We start from the raw sequence: 19,103 nt of genomic DNA, 5'->3' as shown, positions 1-19,103 counted from the left end.
TGCCGAGCGTTGTCCGGGAGCTGCCCGTGAGCCGACCGAGCGTGCCCGAGTGTTGCCGAGTGTTGCCGAGCGCTGCCCGAGTCTTGCCGAACTAGGTCCGAGCGGTGCCGAACTAGGCCCGAGCCTTGCCGAACTAGGCCCGAGCCTTGCCGAACTAGGCCCGAGCCTTGCCGAACTCTGTCGGAGCCTTGCCGAACTCTGCCCGAGCGCTGCCGATCCCCGCCGAGCGGCTGAGGGGAGCTGGGCCTGCAGTGGTGCCGGACGGCGAGCGCGGCCTGTGCGGGTGGTGAGTGGGCCCGAGGCGGGAGCTGCGGAAAGTTTGCGGCCCTGTGTCCCTGATCGCTCGGGTGGAGCTATCCATGTGCGTGTTTACGTTAGGGACCACAGGGTTGGGGTGTCAGGGCTGTCCTTCTCACCGTCGCGGTGTTTCCTGACCCCGCTTCCTTACTTGTATGGGCCTGGGAGGAAGATGTATGTGTTTGTAAAGACGGGGCTTTGCGTGTTTCCCCCCACACCTCCAGTGTGTGTATGTATCGGTGTTCCTCATTCCCCTCAATTACATGGCCCAGCCCTCTCTCCATGTCTCCGTGACAGCAGAACGGGGAATGGCTTTAAACTGAAAAAGGACTACATTTAGATTAAATATTAAGAAGAAATTCTTTACTGTGAGGGTGGTGAGGCACTGGCACAGGTTCCCCAGAGAAACTGTGGTTCCTTTATCCCTGGAAATGTTCAGTACCAGGCAGGATGGGGTCCTAAGCAATCTGCTCTGGTGGGAGGTGTCCCTGCCCCATGGCAGGGGAGCTGGAACAAGGTGATCTTTAAAGGCTCTTCCACCCCAAACCATTCTGTGATTCCTTGAATCTATGAGTCTGTGATTACATGCCCAATGTTGGCTATTTTTGGCAGGTGTGCAGCAGGATTGTCCAAGCCATGATCGAAGTGTTGGCCAAGCTGGGCCGTGGGCCTGTGTTCCTGGCAGGGGAGGTGCTGGAGTGTGTGATCACCTTCACCAACCCATTATCGGCCTCATCGACCTCTGCTAGCAGGTACAGGAGCCTGTGCTAGTCCATGCACAGAGCCTCCAAATGTTGGAGCTGCCTGGGTCCCTCCAGAGGGAGTGGCCCACCCTCTCTCCCCTCTCTGGGGTAGTAGTCACGGCTGCATTGTAGGGCAATGGTGCCAGCTCAGCCCCTTGTGACTTCCCTACTCAAGGCACTCCCTTAAGGAAGCCTTGCATCATCTCTCAATTTTGGGGGTGAAGCTGAGGTAGTTATGCTGGTTTTGTGCCTCCAGTAAGTAGGCAAGGAAGGAGGTATGCAGTTAGAGATTCTCTGCCACTCAGGTGAGCCCTCAGTGACAGTGACTAGCAGAAAAGGAAGCCAACCTGACTGCCAAAGTGGGCTATTTGGTCACACCAGAGTGACAGTCCCACAGAGCAACATCCAGGCAATGTTATTGTCTCCTGCATATGTGGAAGGACCTCTCTTTTATCCAGCAGTGCTGGACAGATCAATGTGATCCTTGCCTCCAGAGATGGCAGACAAATGGTCAGGTCTGAAAGGGGCACCTTCTGCGGCCACATTTTCTGTGGCCTAGCCCTTGAGCCCTGCATCTCCCCTTCTCAGTGCTGAGGAAATTGAGAGGATGGGAGCTTCCCATATTGGCTCACAGGGGGTGACTCTATGTCACAAGTAATCACCCAAAGCCTTCATGTCCGCTGAGTATGTGGCCTTGTCTGATTCTTTAGGGAGTGGAGAGTGCTTTCTCATCTTGAGTCCTTCCTGGGAAGTCTCTGTTTCCAGCCCTGTCAGGTTCAGCATGTTTTCATCACCAGTATGATGTTCACCTGTGATTGTTTTGGTGGGCCCACTCACAGTGCCTGCAGTCTCAGCAGCAGAGGGCTTCTGTGTTTATTGCCTTCCTTAACTTTCCATCTTTTCTTCCTGTTTCATTTTGACTGCTGAGATCAGGTTTCAAATTCAACTGTGGCATAAGCATCCAGCTTCACAGAGTTTTGTCCTGTTTGATAACAAGATGCCCTGTGTTTTGTCTGCTTCTGAAACATGTGGGACTGCAAGGGTACCAGGTGGTTTGGGGGAGTTTCAGTGCATTTATGAGAGTTTCATTTAAAACTTCAGATGTGTTGTGATCTGTAGAAGACTGCCTCTTGGAAAAAGAAAAGTTTTTAAAATAATAAAAAAGCACCAGGTGATCAATCAGATGGGACCTGGCTAAGTCAAACAAGTGGCAACAGCAAATAGATTGGTGGTTTGGAAAATGAACATGTGGGCTGTGTAAAGGCAGGAGCCAGATCAAAGCACTGTGACTGCAACAGGCAAAGGTGTTGGGGCTGACAGGTGGAGTGACAGAGAGGCCACATAACATGGAGAGAATTGAAAAAAAGGCAGGAAATGAATTTGATGGTAGAGTACAAGAAACAAATCTCTTCTACCCAGAGGTTGCACAGAGCATGTCCCTTGTAGGCTACAGGAGTTGTGGGGGAAGGTGAGACTGGAAGGAAGTGACCTCAGCACCAGTGCAGGATCCTCCACTGCTGAACAAGCACTAGCTGAGCAAGCCAGCTCTGCTGGCAGGAAGGGACATGCAAATTTTGTTGGGACATCTGGCTAGAAAAAATGAAAGCAATCCAGTGGCATGTTGTAAGGCTATACTAAAAAAGATAGAAAAAACCCCTCAAAATATGGTGTTTGGAGATACTGTAATCACTCTAAGCTTATATAAAATTAGCAAACATTGCCTCAAGCAAGAACAGTTCTCTGCTTCCAAACAGCAGGTACCTTACACCAAAAAAACATATGGCAACCCTGATGGAAAAGCCATGCTGGTACTTTGGAAAATGCAGAATTACAACTGTAGGGCTCAAAGCAACTTGGTATAGTAACTGAGGTGTGTTTGGGTAAGGGCAGCCAGCACATGCAAAAGATCAATAGCACATTCCTTAGTCAGCTAACATAAATACAGCACACCTTTTTCCCTGGTTCATCTAGACCTTTAACTACTCTGATGTGTCATATGGAGGGACACTCGTGTGCCACAAAAAATCCCTCTGCCACCTAAAGCTCTGTTATTGGTGCTTACTAATCAGATCATGATGTTAGAAAACACCAGAGGAGCTATTCACTGGCTAAACTATAAAGACCACTATTGAAATAAAAATACAGGAGTGATTTGGAAACTGAAAGGTGTCACTGGTACCATGGAAAGTGCCCTATGGAATGGCTGACGTCACAGCAGAGTCCAAAACATGAGACTGTTTTTTTGTGCTGGATGTGTGACCCTACATTAATTCCTGGGGCTGTACAGAGAGGGGTCAAAATTACACCTTTGCCTCCCGTATTGCCGTCAGCAAAGTCCTTGCATAAGGAGGAGTAAGTAGGTCCTAATGAAAGACCCAGAAGCATCCTCCTTTGGTCTGGCACAAACAGCAGCTGATGTTCTTGTTTGGGATGGTGCTGTGAGGCCAGAGGGAGCATGTCTGTAGCCACCTGTCCTGAGGAGTGTTGCGTTTGGGGCTTCTCTGTGCTGTGGGCAGGGGTGGCTGAACCCAGGTTGCAGGAATTTGTTGCTTTAGAATTTGCTCACTTCCCTTACAGTTGTGTTGTTACCAGAGTGCTGCTCTGTGTGTCACCTCTGGCTTGGGATTTAACTCCTCATGGCTGAGAGTCCTCTGCTAGGGCCCACATGCAGCAGCTCAAGGTGTCCTCCCAAGAGTGCAGTGAGTGGCCAGTCCCAATCTGTGGATGATGAGAAAGATGAACAAATTAGTAACTGGATCTTGGAACACTTGATCTCAGCATATTGGCTGAAAGATCCCTGTGAAGTTTTGCACAAGCCGCCTTGTCTCTTGCCCTCATGGCAGGGGACAGGAGCAGCTGACCTCTGCTGCCTGTTGTCCTCTGTCATGAGTGTACAGCATGTTTCTTGAGGCAGATGTGTTTTCTCATGCCGTGTCAGGGCTGTGCGAATGGTGTTGTGGCTCAGACTGCAATTATTGCTGTTTAAAAAGAGTCCTTAGGCTGCAGAGCCAGGCTTTGGGTAAAGCTGTTGTCAGCAGCTGGGGTGGAAGTGGCTTTGAGTCAGCATCCCAGTTTGAGCTTACTTCCAGGTCTTGCTTGGAAGGGGACTGTGAGAATAGCTTCAGTGACAGTGAAGCCACTCTACAGTCTACTTCCTTCCAGACAAGAAGTCCTGCATGGATCTGAGCCAACGGAGTTTCTCTTCTCCCAGTTCCTGCCTACTGTAATTCAGGTGTTGCTCTTTGCTTTCAGTGAGATGCTGGCATGGGCCAGTGCCCAGATCCATTGCCAGTTTCATGCCAGCGAGAACCGGGTGGCACTCCCTCCCTCTGATGGCAGCAAGCATGATGTGCAGGCAGAGAATGAGACCGTCTTTGTCCCCAACAGAGGTGAGTGCCACTCCTGCCTGTCACCTGGGTAGGGACAGTGAGAGCACAGTGAGCAGGAGTCAAGCAGACCATAATGTGTGTGTCTTGATGCAGTGAGCATAGAAGTGAGTGCAAAGTTTGTGTTGCTTTCCTGGTGATGGATGTTGTGGGACCTTGTTAATACTGAAATCACAGTGACGGTATCTTGGATTGAAGCATGACAGCTGTTTGTCCAGTTGCAGTGGCAATGTCTGAGAATATGACCAGGGCAAGAGATGCTTGCTCCTTAGCTCTCTTCTCTCTGTTCCTCTCCATGGGGATGAAGCTTGACTGACCTGGACACAGCCTGAGGCTGTGCAACATTCACATATTTCTTATTCTCTTCCAGGAGAGCGGGGTCAGTGTATCCTGTCCACCCCACCAAAGATCCTCTTCTGTGACTTGCGACTGGATCCTGGGGAGTCCAAGTCCTGTGAGTCCTGTCTTCTCTTCCCTTTCTCACAGAGCTCATATCTGGGGAGCTCTGTTTTCAAAACTGGCTTTACAGACCTGAGTGCTGCAAGTGTACGATCCTGATGCTCACAAAAGCTGGAGTGCTTTGGTTGGAGCACGAGTGCTGAGGAGCTGCTGCATCATCCACAGTCTGTTCTCTGCTGCACTAGGGCTGTGTATTACAGCATGTCCCTCAGTCCTGCCCCTGGCTTGTGGCCTTTGCTGCAAGTCCACTGTGTAGCTGCAAGGCACAAAACTTTTGAAATACCTAGTTGCAGCAGGAGGAATGGCTACACATCTGTATTTCCTTGCCTTTATTTCTTCAGTCATACTGGTGTATTCTTGGAATTTAAGCTGGTGTCCTCCAAAGGTTTGTGCCTCCTCTTCAGGTTGTGGCTGTCCTGGAAATAACAGTCTTTCTGGATGTTCTAATTTTCCTACTGTGAAAGTGAGCACTCCTCACCTTCTCTCTCAAAGCTCTCCACTGAGTAGATAGCTGTGAAAACAGCTGCGTATGCGCTGTTCTCTCTTGGTTTGTGGCTGTGTGACCCAGCCTGTTCAGATCATGTCAGATCTCCTTTGCATTTCAGTGGCCTGTGATTAGCAGCAGTGATGTTAGGCCTCTCAGGCTGTGCATGGAGAGCTTTGTTATTGTCCCAGGGATCTGGGAACAGCTGATGGAGAACTCTTACACTGCAGAGCACAGGGAGTGGAGAGACAGTGCCTATGATGGGGCAGGCTCTGCTGGATCACTGAACTCTGCAGAGCTGGAAGTAAAGCTGCAAGTGAGACCAAGCAGCTGCGGGGTTGTGACATGCTGGTTGTGAAGCTGGTGTCTCTTGCCTTTCTGGCTTTTGAGAGGCCTGACTGGAGGGAAAGGTGGACCTGGTGAAACCAGGCTGGCTTGTCTTGGTGGTTAGTGGGGTGGGGCAGTGCCATCTTGGGGCTGTGCCCCTAAACTGCAGAGCCTGCTGTCTGAAGATGTTTAGTTATTCACTTATTATTCTACAGCAGTACGTTGGGGGAAGGAGGTGGCCATGCCAGGAGGAAGAAGCAGGAGGCAGAAATTTTAGCTGGCCTGAGTTTCACCTGGATTCTCCTGTGTTCCTTGCTACTTGCAGGTTTGGGGCTGGAGCATCCATTCCCTGTGAGCAGAGGGAAGTCCCTTTCCCTGGCACACTTTAGGCAGGTTGGGCAGTTTCTGGGATAACAGATTAGTGATGACAGCCCATGTTCCAGATGGCTGGGATGGATTGAGGGATTGACTGTGCACTGGCTTAACAGGCAGAAGCTGTTCAACCCCCAGCTAAGGTAGGGCTTGTCTACGCTTTCCAATAATATCATGTTGTGTGTGTGTCCTCTCTGCCTCTGGATGGCACTGGCACAAGCAGCATGCATCTGCCTGCTGCTTGGATGCAGCTCCTCTGGAACGACACAAACTCTTCTATTCTTTGAGTTGCTTTGGCTGTATGGTCCACCCTTTCCCCTTCACTGTGTGATTCACCTGTCTGTTTCATGTATCACATGTGATGTGGCTGCATGTGGCACTGCTTTTTTGGCACTGAAATCCCTATGTCACAGCCCTGGTCTCGTTCCTGCCAGGCTGTTCGCACCAATCCCATCAGCCAGCGGTGCTGCTGCTGTCACGCAAGACTGCAGCTGGCACATTTGCAGATCATTCCTGGGGTCTCCTGCCAGCTCCATGGAGGGAGAGTTAAGGCTGTGTGGGTGTGTATCTTAAATCTTCATTTCCTGTTTTTCAGAAGTTTTGAGTTTTGCTACGCAGTTTGGAAAGGGAAAAAAAAAAAAAAACCAAACCAGAAAACCCAAGAAAATTTAATTCTGCTTCAGCAGTATACCATATTATTAAACTGCAGCCAGAGCTGGCACATACAGCTGAGGTTGTGCCAGACTGTCTCTTGATAAAAGGACTTGTTTTCATTTGCTGACCAGCTTATTCCCAAATACCTTACTCTTGTTATGGTGCCTATATGTTGAAGTTGACTCACCTCCCAGCCCTTTGACACATGGCCCAGGCTGAACTCTTTATTGTCACCACAAAGCTTTTTCTTAAATCCTCAAATAATTTCTGTGGCTGTTTTGCCTCCACTCTGGTTTTGTAATATCTCTAAAAATTTGGTAGATCACAGAGAGGGGAAGAAATGGAAGCATCCTGGACACAGGCCGGAAGGCCAGCCAGAGGGCATGGCAGGTGGGTAAGGAAGGTATCTCTAGTGCCAGGAATGTGCTTCCTTCTAGGATATGCAGGGAATCTGGGACTTCCTGAATCTTGGCATTCCTGAGTCAGGTAGCAAACTGTCCATGCTTCTCTGACTGTGGTGGTCTCTGCTCATATTTTCCTCACTGGGCAGGAAGGTCTTTGTGAGCCCTCTTGTTGAGTCTGGTATGGGGGTTACAGAAGTCTGCTTCTTTCCTTGGAAATACCTGATTTTCCTCCCTGTCAGGGTAGTTTTCTGCTTTATCTGCAGCCTTGTCCAGAAAGAGAGACTTGTGTTTTAAGGTGTGACATCCTGTTGCCACTACACACTAGCACAGGCTTTTCTTTTCCTTCCAGTCCTGTTATTGGAAATCCAGAAGTTATATTTAAAATGTAACCCTAACTTTTAATCTAAGCCTCAACATTCAGTGTGTGCCAGACATGGGGAAGGATCTGTGGTTTCAGAGCAGGATGCTGCCCTTCCTCTGGCAGGGCATATTTGCATTACGGTGGGCAAGCCAGAGAGGTGGAGACTTTCCACAGTTCACTGTTTGTGTCTTTCTTGTTATACAGCATGTGGTTTGGGAAAGCTGCAGAAGTGTTCACACTGTGTCAAGAGACGTTGGGGTTTGTGTGGTGGCCAAGGGGCTCTAGGAGGGCTGAATGTGATGAAAACCAGGCCCCAGTATCTCAGAGCCCTCAGAGTCAGAGACTCTGCGATCTAAGTCATCAGTTTGTCAAGGGGAACAAACCACAGGTTGTTGTGAAGGTCTCAGGAATTGTTTCTTGATCATTTAGCTGCAGTCCTTCAAGGAAAAACACAGGAGGAAACTTATTTGTTACTGAGTTTGAGCATTTGTGTAAAGCAAAAGAGGCATGAAGTACTGATCAATATACTCATGGGGCAGAGCCTGGAGGAGGCTGTGCTGTGAGAGCGCTGGGCAAAGGAGTGCACAGAGGCAAATTTGGGTTGAACTCGTGATGAGTAAGTTTAGCTCTCGTGGTTGTATTCCTGGATTTTACATCTTTCACATTCTGTGGAGACAGAGTTTGTGTGTGTGGTTGTATGTGCTGGAAGGAATATCTGGATGATGGTGCATGTGATGTGGGAAGCAGTGTGCCTGTTGCAGGGAAGCTGGGTTGTGCTTGGCCGCTGGAGAAAAGAGGAGAGAGCAAAAAGCACCAGGTTCTGTCCCTACCTCAACACTGCTGGTCTTAACACTTGGTGCAGGGAGCCTGCACACAACAGCTGCAGGATCTTCCTTCTGGCTTTGGAAAGCAAATTTTCTGCACTCATTGCAGATTCGTACTGCGAGACACTGCCTGTTGATGGCCCCCCCTCTTTCCGGGGACAGTCCGTGAAGTATGTGTACAAGCTGACCATTGGCTGCCAGCGCGTCAACTCACCCATCAAGCTCCTGCGTGTGCCCTTCCGTGTCCTCGTGCTGCACGGTAAGGCCACGCACTGCCTTCCCTGCACAGGCAGGCCAGGCTGCACCCTGCCCTGCTAATACACTCACCTTCTTCCCAGGGCTCAAGGATTACCAGTTCCCACAGGATGAGGCTGTTGCACCCTCAAACCCCTTCCTGGAGGAGGAGGAGGGCTTGAAGAAAGACTCTCGCCTGGCAGACCTAGCAACAGAACTGCTCATGGTGGCCACCTCCCGACGCAGCCTGCGTAGGTCATATTCCCTGCTCAAACCTGCTGTCCTTCCTGAGAAGCTGGGCATGGAGAACATCTCAAGGCCAGCTGCAAAATATCTCTCACTGACAAAGTGAAGCTCCAGCAGTGGCTGTGGAGCAGCTCTATCAGGGCCTGCTTGGGTCAGGGCCTCCTAGCCAGACTCAGGCAGTTTCTGCTTCAGACCAAGAGACCCTCTGCCCAGCACATGGCAGCCAGTTTAGGGTTTGCCCTTGCTCACTGCAGAAATTTCCCAGAGGGAATTCCACCTCTAGGGACTGTCCTTCACACTCAGACAGGAGGCATGAAGTCATGTCATTAACCCAGAGCACCGCACAGAGCAGAGCCTTGTGCTGCCGCAACCCTTACTCCTCTTCTTGCTCCACAGACCTGTATAACATCAGCAACACTCGTGGGAAGGTGGGGACGTTCTGCATCTTTAAGACTGTGTATAAGATTGGAGAGGATGTCATTGGCACCTTCAGCTTCTCAGAAGGAGATATCCCATGTCTGCAGGTCATTGCTGTCTCTGGGATTACTGGGGAGCGGCAGTGGTTTAGAATGAGGGATGTGGAGAAGGGATTGGGGTGGCACTGGGCTGTGAGGGTTTCTGGTGGGACCCAGCTGGGGTCTCCTTGGAGTGTGAGGTGGACAATGGTCCAGTCCTGAGTTCGTTTGGGAAATGGAGACCCCTAAAGCTTTGCATGAGATCTGTATGAGCTTGTGAGAGCATGCACCCTGCCAATTGCCCTGCAGTTCTCAGTGAGTCTGCAGACAGAGGAGAGCATCCAGGAGGAATTCCAGCGCCGGCGGGGGCAGCCTGTCTCCTTCACCGTGCACGCCCGCCATCAGGAGTCCTGCCTGCACACGGCACAGAGCAGCTTCAGCCTACCCATCCCACTCAGCTCAACCCCAGGATTCACCACCAACATCGGTTAGTACCCACCAGGGAAGGGTCCAACCCTGCTTGTCTGTACAGGAGGACTGTGATATCCCCAGCCTTGCCCTTGCTCAGCAGGGATGCGTCCCTTGGGAGGGAGCTGGCCTGTGTGAGTGGGGTCATTTGCTGTCACCTTGCCAGGACAGACTGTGCTGAGACAGCTGCTGTCCATGGCTCTTGTGGGTGTTATGTATTGACTGTTCTCTTGTCCATAGTGTCCCTGAAGTGGAGGCTGCACTTTGAGTTTGTGACTTCTGGGGAGTCAGCGGGAACTTGCTTGGTTCGTGGGAGCCAGTCGGAGGCTGTCACCTGGACTGGGGTGGAGCAGATGGAAGTGGACACCTTCAGCTGGGACTTGCCCATCAAAGTTCTTCCCACAAACCCCATCCTGGCTTCCTATGTATCTCAGTACTCCAGCACTAACTCCATCACCATCTAACGTAGGGAGAGGTTGTTGGCTTGCAGAGCTGCAAGCGTGTGCCACCTCTGGGAATGGCAGGCAGGACTGTCACCACTGTGCTGTGATGTACGCATCCCAGTGTCCCCTTGGATTCATCTGTGATGCACCGGTGGGCACCAGGCATGTCTGTCCTGTCCATGGGTGGAAAAAGACTGCTTGATGCAGTGTCTTGGGCTGCAGCCCCCAGCTGGAGCTGGACCCTTCCTGCCTGGGTGAAGGTGAAAGTCCCAGCACTCAGCAAAAAGGAATCTGCCTTCCCAGGGAATCGCTGATGTGCCTTTATCTCATGTGGGATTTCCAAGAAGGAAGGGCCCAGCGCAGGGAGGGGAGAGGAGAGCTCTTCCAGTGCTCCAGGGGAGCTCTTTATACCACCCTTGGGTGAAGGCTGTGCCCTTACAGAGACCCTACAAGCAGAGGTCTGGCATCCAGGTGAAACACAGTGGCCACCTGGGCTGGGTGAGACACTGCTCTCCTGCCTTGGCATGTGTCCTGCCTCTTGGAGAGCTGTCCTACACATACAGTCCAGTGCCCCAGCCACCCCCGCCTGGAGGAGGCGGGTCATGGCAGGCCAGCCTTGTGCTGGTGAGCAGGATGCAGGCTCTGGCTGTGTCAGTACCATCACAATGGTCCAACACTGAGCAGCACTGAGTCCCTGGGCTGTTGTCCGCCTGGGCTCCTGGTGTGAAAGCATCCTGCTGGTCTTTGGATCATTGGGTGCTGTAAGGAATGCATGCATCCAAGAGCATCTTCCTGCTCAACAGCCAGTTCCCCATTTTACTGAACTTTCCAATGAGCTTTTTTTTTTGCATGGAAATGTAATAAACATCTGAATGTGCAAAGTTTGGCTTTCCCAAGAGCCTTATTCCTACACTGTTCCTGGTGCTGGACACATCCCACCTTCTACAGCAGTCACAGGCTGGAGACCTCTTTGTTCAGTATCTTTATTGCAAGAACAGAAACACCTACACAAGGCTCTGCACAACACAGGCATGGCACCAGCTGGGGCAGCTGCCAGGGTGGCTGCCTCCCCTCTGGCACTTGGTTTGCTTCTGCTTCCTGAACCCTCCCCATCCTGCTCCCTTGCCAGTGGGGATGAGGGTCTCCCCTGGGGACATCCCGTTCTGCCGCACAGCTTGGGCTAGCTCTGTTACAGTGTTGCCCAGGGCTGGCCTACATTGCCAGGGACCCCAGGAGCTTTTGGAACAGGGGCGTTAGTGGTTCCAGAGGTGGGTTGTGCCCCTTGCACTCCGGGAGCAGAGAAGGGGCTGGACAGGGTGTGGGGATCCTGCACGAGCTGCTGTGGTGACCCCAGCGAGCTGCCCACAGCCTCTTTGCTGTGGAGTACAGGTCTGGGAGGGAGTAGGGAGCTGTTTCGCTTGGGGTTGGATATCAGAATGCAGGACTGCCATGGAGCTGGCTGATTTAGTCCTGTAGCCTTTTTTTAGTCACTAAAGATTTTCTGGCCACCTGAAGGAGATCCCGTAGAATCTGCGTTTCCACGGTGTACAGAACACCACAAGGAGGACACCCTGGTTCAGGAAGCTAAAGGCAGAAGCAAGGCTTGGTACCATGTGCGTGGATAGTGGTTTCCTTCGAAGGTGCCGGCGGTGATGCCTCTACAGGGCGGGTGGAGCAGATCTGGAGCATGCGGGCGGTGTGCTTTGGAGGGGAGAGGGAGGCGCCGAGGGGCGCGGCGTGCTGCCGAGCCTCTCTTATCTGCCCAGCCCCGTGCTCAGCACCTTGTTCACCAGCGGCTCGGGAGTGCTGGCCGAGCCCCACTCGTGCTCCACACTCTTCACGCACGGCAGGCTGGGGTTGGCCTTCTGCACTACCGAAATCTGGCAGGTCTGTGAGTCGTAGTGGGCCTCGCACCAGTCAGGGAAGTCGATCGGGTGCTGGGTGCTGTGGGAAAGGAAACGGTGCCATCAGTACCCCTCATTAGTGCCAGAGAGCTGCTGACTGGGATGGATGGCTTCCTGCTGCCAGCCCCCTGCACAGGGTGTCTTCCAGACCAGCTCAGGCAGGCTGAAACACGGCTCCTGGCCCATCTGGGCATCTTGCTGTGCCAAAATACCCTTTCCAACTGCCCCAGCTCACCCCACCATCCTCAATGCCCTGGTGGGGTCCTGCTTACCTCTGCCTCTTGTTCCCCAGGGCCTGGTACCCCATTGCCCTCCTAAGGCTCTGATATCAGCTGCATTTGCAGCCACCAGACACCCACTGCTGCAGATGCAGATGCAGCCCACCCCAGCCCAGCCCCTCACTCACGTCTCACAGCAGCCCACGCCAATGGGGTGCAGGCAGGTGCAGAGCAGGCAGTTGGTGCTCAGCCACGATTCCCCAAGGGAGAACTGTTTCCCTTCATACTCACAGGGAGCTGCAAAGGAAACAGTGGTAATGAGAACACATGGGTCTGTGCTGAGGACAGCTGGAAGCCTCCTTGACAGTCCTGTGCCCCAAACAGGAGCAGAAGTATCATGATGACCACCTTATGCTATGGAAGATATATGGTGGTCTATGCACCATCCTGCAGGTATGGAATGCCCTGTCATCTCTCGTGGTGATGTACGCATCTCATGGTATCATCTCATGGTGATGTACCCATCCATCCTCTCCTGGCCCTGTCTTGTGGCTCTCACCACTACCCCGTGGGTCTAGAGCAAGAAGCAAATGGCTCTTGCTTCCCTGGAGAGGACAAATCCAGTGCCCCTTACGGTCTGGGCATTTCTGCAGCCCTGGGAGGAGACAACAGGGGGATGATGAGCCGCCCTCCTCCCTTTGCTGCTAGACCTGCACATTTGGCCCCAGCCAGGCGTCTGCCAGGAGCCTTTATGGCCCAGAAAGCTGTTTCTCAGCCAAAGCCCTGGAGAGCTGTTCTGTGGTTTATAGACTGCTCCTTCCACTCACACTGGCCCATGATCCCATTCCTGAACTCAGCACAGTCCCTTTCATACTTCTCAGTCTTAAGGAAGAACCCTGCCATGCTGGGAAATCTGAGGCCTCCTCTTCCCATCTCACCTCCCCACTTACCTTTAGCCTGGAAGTAGCATTTGGCCTGGGAGCCTGGCAGCTGGAGGAGGAGGGAAAGAAGCAGGCAAAGCCTGCCCCAAGCACACCTCATCTTCTGTGCTTGCATGGCCATAGATGGTTGAGCTGGACTTGTTCGCTTTGCTTCTCTATTGCCTTTGCTCCTTTGCCTTCTTTTTCCCTTTCTCTCTCTCTGCCTTTTTAATGCTCTTCCCCTGATCCCAATGAGAGATATTTATAAAGTTCAGCTTTACGACCCTGGCCACCAGCTGTGCCCCACTGGAAAAGTTGTAAAACTCATTTCCTGATTTGAAAGGCATGAAAACAAGAGGTAGGATCAAGATTTTTAACAAGCTGTGAAAAGCTGATTCATGCCCTCCAGAAATTTCTCCAGTTGGAAGCCCCTGTGGGTGCAAGGCTCTACAGCAAGGAGAGATCCAAAGGTCCCCAGCAGCGTTGCCCTCCGCAGTGTAGTGCGCACATAAGCACCAAGCACAGGAGACCCTGGCTCCTGACCAGGAGAGCTCCAGGCTCCCCTCTGGTCATGCTGAGCCGTCACTGCTCCTTCACAGCGAGCCAAGGTTTTGGGAGCATCTCATCTTAGTGACCAGTCTCAGTGACCAGAGCAGCACAAGCATTCTGCTAACAGTGTGGCACCATCCTCATTTGGGGATGGAGGTGCATGCACCCACTCCTGAGTACCACATCCTGTCACTTTCACCCCAGCCTGGGCTGCAGCTGTGCCAGGTTCATAGCCATGCATGAGCAGGGGATGGGAACAGCAGGTTTAAAATCACAGAATCACAGAATATGCTAAGATGGAAGGGACCCATCAGGATCACCGTGTCCAACTCCTAGCCCTGTGCAGGACACCCCAAGAATCCCAGCATGTGCCTGAGAGTGTTGTCCAAACACTTACTGAGCTCTGACATATTTGGTGCTGTGACCAGAGCAGACAGTATAGCAACTGCCTCTGATGCAGAACAGGAGAGAATGAACCAGGGCTCATCTGAGCAGTGCCCATGAAAGAGGACTGTGTCTGTGCACCTGGTGCACCCACAAGGTATTGGGGATGAGCATCCTCTTCCAGAGGCTGCAGACTGGCCCCAGCAGAAGCAGGAAACAGGAGGGATAAAATCGGAAGGCCAAAGTGCTTTTGGGCAACAGGTAACCTGAAAGGTAAACAAGGGACTTGGCTGGAAGCAAGGACCTGTGGGAATGTGCCACATCACCCAGGGTTGTGCCTGTGGACCTCACAGACCCTCACCCAGAGGGGCTGCTTCTGTATAGAATAAAAAGACTGTTACCAGCTGGCAAAGTGAGCTGATGTGCAAGAGCGAGTAGGTCAGAGCCCTGGGAGCCGCATGGCCCCGGAGAGCTACAAGCAAAGGGCTGACTTGCCAAAAGAAATTCACAGTCCTTGTCAGAGGTGCTGCCAGCAGCAGGAAACAGGGCTCTGGGGATGGTCCAGCCGGGGGCTCAGCCAGTGCAGGACCATGCCAGCAGTGAGGCAGCATCAGCAGCAGTGGCATATATGGGTCATCTGCCCCTGCAGATCCCTGTTTCTGAGAGTTTGGGACAAATTTACACCTTGACGCGTGAGGCTTAATATCCCTTCCAGAATTTGTATTGGCATTCACTATTATAGCTAGATATTTTTCTTATCCCTGTAAGTGCCCAATCCCTCATTGAATCCTGCTAAATGTTGGCCTGAGCATTTTCCTGTGGCAGTCTAATTAAGCACAGAGTGAGAAAGAAAAATGCTTCCTTTTATCCGCTTTATCCGCTTTGGATTCACCGCCTTCGGATTTGAAGGCATAGTCCCTTCCCTTTGGTGCTCTGGGCCCCTTTGCCATCCCATTGCATCCATCTCCTGCAGCTAGTGCTCTCACTGCTGAGGGAGAAACCCTGGCTTTGCATCCCTTCTTCGCCTTAGAGAATTACCCCAACCCTGTTGTAGTGCCGCGGATGATGCTGTGTCCCTTGGTGGGGCTGCTGGATGGCAGTGAGTGTGGGACCTCTTAGGAAAGGCTGATAACAAATCAGAGAAATGCTGGGAATTCCCTGCTGACGGCTGGCCATGAGCCGGGATGGTGGAGTGCATCAGTGACAAATGGAACTTGCCCTTTAGTGCTGAGTTGTTACTATATAAGGAGGATAAAAGCGCTCATCATCAGAGCAGTTAATTAATATTCCTATTGTGTGTTTGGAAAAAGAAGTCTGGCATGCTAGTAACTGCAATGAAATAATCCATCATTGTTTCATCAACAAGAACAGCAAATGTTAAAAAGAAGTGGTGAGTTTCACTCAGAGGCCCACAGGATTTGGACAAGCTTCCAGAATAGTGACCTGGGGCAAGAGCATCTCTTGGCTGTGGGGAAGGGCATTGCCCCTGCTCCATCAGGGACATGGAGAGGCATTCTCAGGATTTCTGTAGCCATTATGGTTCATTAAATAGAAGGGTAAAGCTATGAGTCCATTCATGATCATTGGATTTTTCATCAAAGTGCTTTGCTGGGAAAATGCAGAGAAAAAGAGGAGTGTCAGGACACCTCTTGACACATTGCAGAGGGACCAGGGCAGTGGAGCACTGTCCACACTATGACTTTGCATAAAGAAAGGTGGTCCCCCACAGCCTGTTGATACTGTTTTTCCCCCCTCCTGACCACTTTTCTTCCTCCACTTCTGCATTCCTGGGCACCCACCTGTCCCCAGCACACACAACCCCATGGGTGATCCAGAGCATTTGGTCCAGGTTGTACAGGAGGGTGCTCATAATTTGGAAAGCAGTACTTTCAGTTGGACTTGGTGCTTCAGAGCTTCTGCCTGGGCTCTTGAGGGTACTGTGGTAGGAGGAGCTGTGCTGGCCTGGAGGAGTTTTTGCTGCAGAGACTGAAAGAAAGCAGCTGCTTTTGGTCTCACATCTTGGGGAGCAACTGAGGTCCGGGGAAGAACCACAGAAAGGATAAAGGAGCTGGAAAAAGTGCCTCTCTAGAAGTTCAGTCACTTTGATTTGCCAGGCAGAACCCAACAGAAGGGATCACTGTGTGTCTATGTGTGTGCCAGTGAGGAGCAGTCACCACCTTTGAGTATCCCAGGACCCTGGAGAAGGTCACATCCATGTCTCAGCATCCTCCCACCAGGACCCAGCTCTCCTGCCTGGCCTGGGCCTCAGATTGTAGCTGTGTCTGAGAAAAGCTGGGTGCTGCACCCCACCAAGGGCACAGTTTTGCTCGCCTCCTCTCCCAGCAATCCCTCTGCTGAGCAGTGGAATGCTCATTGCCAAGGACGGGACCCCATGGATGGGGGAGGAAGAGCACCCAAGTCAGTGGTACAGGGATGAGGTGACAACATCCCACCCCAGCACTGCAGGAGGCTCAAGGGGTAATAAACCTTGCTGGACAAGTTGCCATCAGCAGAATCCAGGAGGGTTATAAAACCTGAATCTCCTGAGCCTTCAGCTGGAGTTGCAGCTGCAGAGCAGGAAGCAAACAGGATCCCGGTTGGCATTGTGAAAGCAAACACCATAAATCTGAGGAAGTGCTGTGATTGCTGTTTTAGGCACTGGGGAGCTTGGCTCCTGGTCCTCCAAGGTATTTTATTTTCTCTCTAAACCAAAAAACAAAACAAAACAAAACAAAAACAAAACAAAACAAAAACTCAAACAAACAGTCAAACAAAAAATTCCACAACCCTAGTTTATCACTGGCCCAACTGCATTGGTGCTGCTGTGGATCCTGCAGCTGCTCTGGGATGTGGGCAACTTTCCTTACCCAGCACCTTGAGGATGCTTCAAGCACCAGAGTACCCAGGGCACCAGGGCAGGTGCAGGTAAATGCCAGCTCTCAGTGATGATGATTCATGAATGCTCACTGCTCACTGCTCATTGGCATGGCCAGACCCTGGGGTCTGCTCACCTATTTCCACCTCTTCTCACCTGGGGAGAGGTGAGCAGAGGGGTGAGCAAAAGATAGGCAGTCAGGCACTGGGTAGGGAAGACAAGCCAGGGAATGACAGCTGGCTCATGACATCCTTCATCCCATAGCTGGCAAGCCATATAGGGGAGCTCACAGAGGCTGGAGTACAGCCCCACCAGCAATGAGACTGTTGCTCCAAAAAGCGGACAAAATAGAGGGGATTTGAGAAAAAATTGATGCTACCTTACTTTGCAGACTAGCTGCCTGCTGGATAAAGCTCAATGCCAGTGGAGAAGCATGAGCTGCAAGGCATGCTGGCATGCTTTGTGTCTTCCATGGGTGTCCCCGGCCTCAGCACACACACCCTGACCCTCTTTGCAAGGAAGAGGTGTTCTGACCCTAGAGGTTAGGCACAGCATTTCACAGGGGCTCTACAACCCTGGTTGGAGGGGTGTGTGGGTTCCCTGTCAGGGGACAGGACCTGCTGTCTGCAGGTCCCCAGTCATGGGATGGGCTTTTATGTCCTGGGGAGTCCCATGCTGTGGCTCACTCAGACTCTCATGCCCTCTTGCCCTCTCTCGTATAGTCTCATCCACACTTGCTCATGCCCATGTTCCATTCCTTTGAGACTTTCCCAGGTCATTTACCATAGCTGTGGCTGGTCTGCACTCTGCATCAGCCCAGGTTCTGGCATCAGTGGGGCAGCCATGCATTCTCGCTACCCTCAGCCCTGGAAGGCTGTTGGCACCCGCTGTGGCTCTGCAGCACCCTGGGTATCCCAGTGTGTGTGTGCTGCAACCCATGTTTCTGCCTGGGCTCCCCTCAAAGAAACATGCCAGGAGGTCATGGGGTGTTTAGGAAAACAGGCCTTGGCATTTGCTGGCCATACCAGGAAAATAAAAACATCTGGGCAGGCAGTGACTGCGAGAGGCCGGCACTCCATAAATCCCCTCGAGCAGGTGCTTTGTAGTCGGCACAAGGAAATGAGCATATTATTCAGCTTGGCTTAAACCCCAAAATGTTTCCTGTCCTGTGAGTCAGAAATAACCCTAGGAGATCATTCCTAGGCCACGCAGAAACTGCACCAGCCAAAAAAATGCCAGGCACTTGTTGGCCTGAGGACTTGCCAGGGAGGTCAATGGTCCAGGTCTCTTGTCTTGGAGGAGAATTTGCCGCTGGTGAACAGGGTGCTGAGCGCGGGGCTGGGCAGATATGAGAGCATATAAATGGCCCAGAACTGATGAGGATTCACAGGGGACTCCCAGAGTAGTACTGAGCACATTGCCTCATTGGGTTGTAGGGACACAGAGAGCCCCCGGAGGCTGAGGCTTTCTGTGTCCTGGGTGGATCCTGCAGATCTCTGGCCTCACTGTGGTATCCAAAAGAGGAATCCTCCTGCACAGTGCATTGGCTGTTTTACTGGCACCCACAGGGCCATGCTGGGGTGATACCCTGCTCTAAGAACACTCTATAGGAAAAGCCATGAATGTCTGGTGGCCTTGTGGTGGAAGAGACTACCTAGGCAAGGGACTAGGGCCCTACATGCTCCACCTGGGGATCCCAGAGAAGCTGGAAGGGAAAGCATTGCAGGAGGTGTCTCTGGCTTGGCACAGTGAGCACTCACTTGAAGGGGTTCATGGGTGACACTTCCTGTCCTGGTGCCCTGCAAGGACACTCCTAGGGTCCCATCATGGGTCTGAGGCACAGAGAGGTGTGGGTTCTAGAGGCTCTCCACACAAACACACAGTGACAACCCTTGTCCTGAATCAGGGAGGTGACACAGCTGCCACATTTATCCACAATTTTCCCTTTAAAATATTTGCCTTTGCTCTATTTTTTCCATTGCTGGCACACAAACTTCAAATCCAAACAAGGAGCCCTTCAGACTCCCTGGACAGCAGGAGCACAGGGGGCCCATATGTGAAAAGGTCATCCCATATATCTGCGCCAGTCCTGGGTG

General features: G+C 52.0%; 2 protein-coding genes across 6 annotated transcripts; one reads left to right on the top strand and one right to left on the bottom strand.

Annotated features, from left to right (window-relative positions):
- Positions 1-101: 101 nt before the first annotated feature.
- RGP1 (RGP1 homolog, RAB6A GEF complex partner 1) lies at positions 102-11,038 on the top strand. 5 transcript variants are annotated; one of them, XM_072921686.1, is made up of 9 exons: positions 118-361; positions 910-1,049; positions 4,293-4,429; positions 4,797-4,880; positions 8,421-8,570; positions 8,650-8,796; positions 9,188-9,315; positions 9,556-9,733; positions 9,955-11,038. In XM_072921686.1, the coding sequence occupies exons 2-9, from the start codon at positions 934-936 to the stop codon at positions 10,176-10,178; spliced, it is 1,164 nt and encodes a 387-aa protein (XP_072777787.1). In that variant the 5' UTR covers positions 118-361; positions 910-933; the 3' UTR covers positions 10,179-11,038. The 5 variants fall into 5 exon arrangements, with proteins under 5 accessions (XP_072777790.1, XP_072777787.1, XP_072777789.1 ...); XM_032744602.3 differs by having other exon boundaries at positions 119-286; XM_072921689.1 differs by lacking the exon at positions 8,421-8,570 and having other exon boundaries at positions 102-286.
- Positions 11,039-11,911: 873 nt separating this feature from the next.
- MSMP (microseminoprotein, prostate associated) lies at positions 11,912-13,715 on the bottom strand. The gene is made up of 3 exons (XM_002190811.6): positions 13,230-13,715; positions 12,468-12,576; positions 11,912-12,101 (listed from the first exon to the last, which is right to left on the bottom strand). The coding sequence occupies exons 1-3, from the start codon at positions 13,339-13,341 to the stop codon at positions 11,912-11,914; spliced, it is 411 nt and encodes a 136-aa protein (XP_002190847.4). The 5' UTR covers positions 13,342-13,715.
- Positions 13,716-19,103: the final 5,388 nt, after the last annotated feature.

Source organism: Taeniopygia guttata, chromosome Z (assembly GCF_048771995.1).
Source record: "Taeniopygia guttata chromosome Z, bTaeGut7.mat, whole genome shotgun sequence".
NCBI classification, from domain to species: Eukaryota; Metazoa; Chordata; class Aves; order Passeriformes; family Estrildidae; genus Taeniopygia; species Taeniopygia guttata.
The sequence above is the reverse complement of the archived record's forward strand: the minus strand, read 5'-3'. Positions and strand labels throughout refer to the sequence as shown.

What these genes read in the sequence shown, in the direction of transcription:
- MSMP (XM_002190811.6), bottom strand. Translation starts at nt 13,341, where the DNA reads ATGGCCATGCAAGCACAGAAGATGAGGTGTGCTTGGGGCAGGCTTTGC. An exon ending in ATGCTACTTCCAGGCTAAAG is followed by an intron (nt 12,577 to 13,229) that starts GTAAGTGGGGAG and finishes TTTCCTTTGCAG; the next exon opens with CTCCCTGTGAGTATGAAGGG. An exon ending in GGCGTGGGCTGCTGTGAGAC is followed by an intron (nt 12,102 to 12,467) that starts GTGAGTGAGGGG and finishes CCTTTCCCACAG; the next exon opens with CACCCAGCACCCGATCGACT.
- RGP1 (XM_072921686.1), top strand. Translation starts at nt 934, where the DNA reads ATGATCGAAGTGTTGGCCAAGCTGGGCCGTGGGCCTGTGTTCCTGGCA. An exon ending in TCATCGACCTCTGCTAGCAG is followed by an intron (nt 1,050 to 4,292) that starts GTACAGGAGCCT and finishes CTTTGCTTTCAG; the next exon opens with TGAGATGCTGGCATGGGCCA. An exon ending in CACCTCCCGACGCAGCCTGC is followed by an intron (nt 8,797 to 9,187) that starts GTAGGTCATATT and finishes CTTGCTCCACAG; the next exon opens with ACCTGTATAACATCAGCAAC.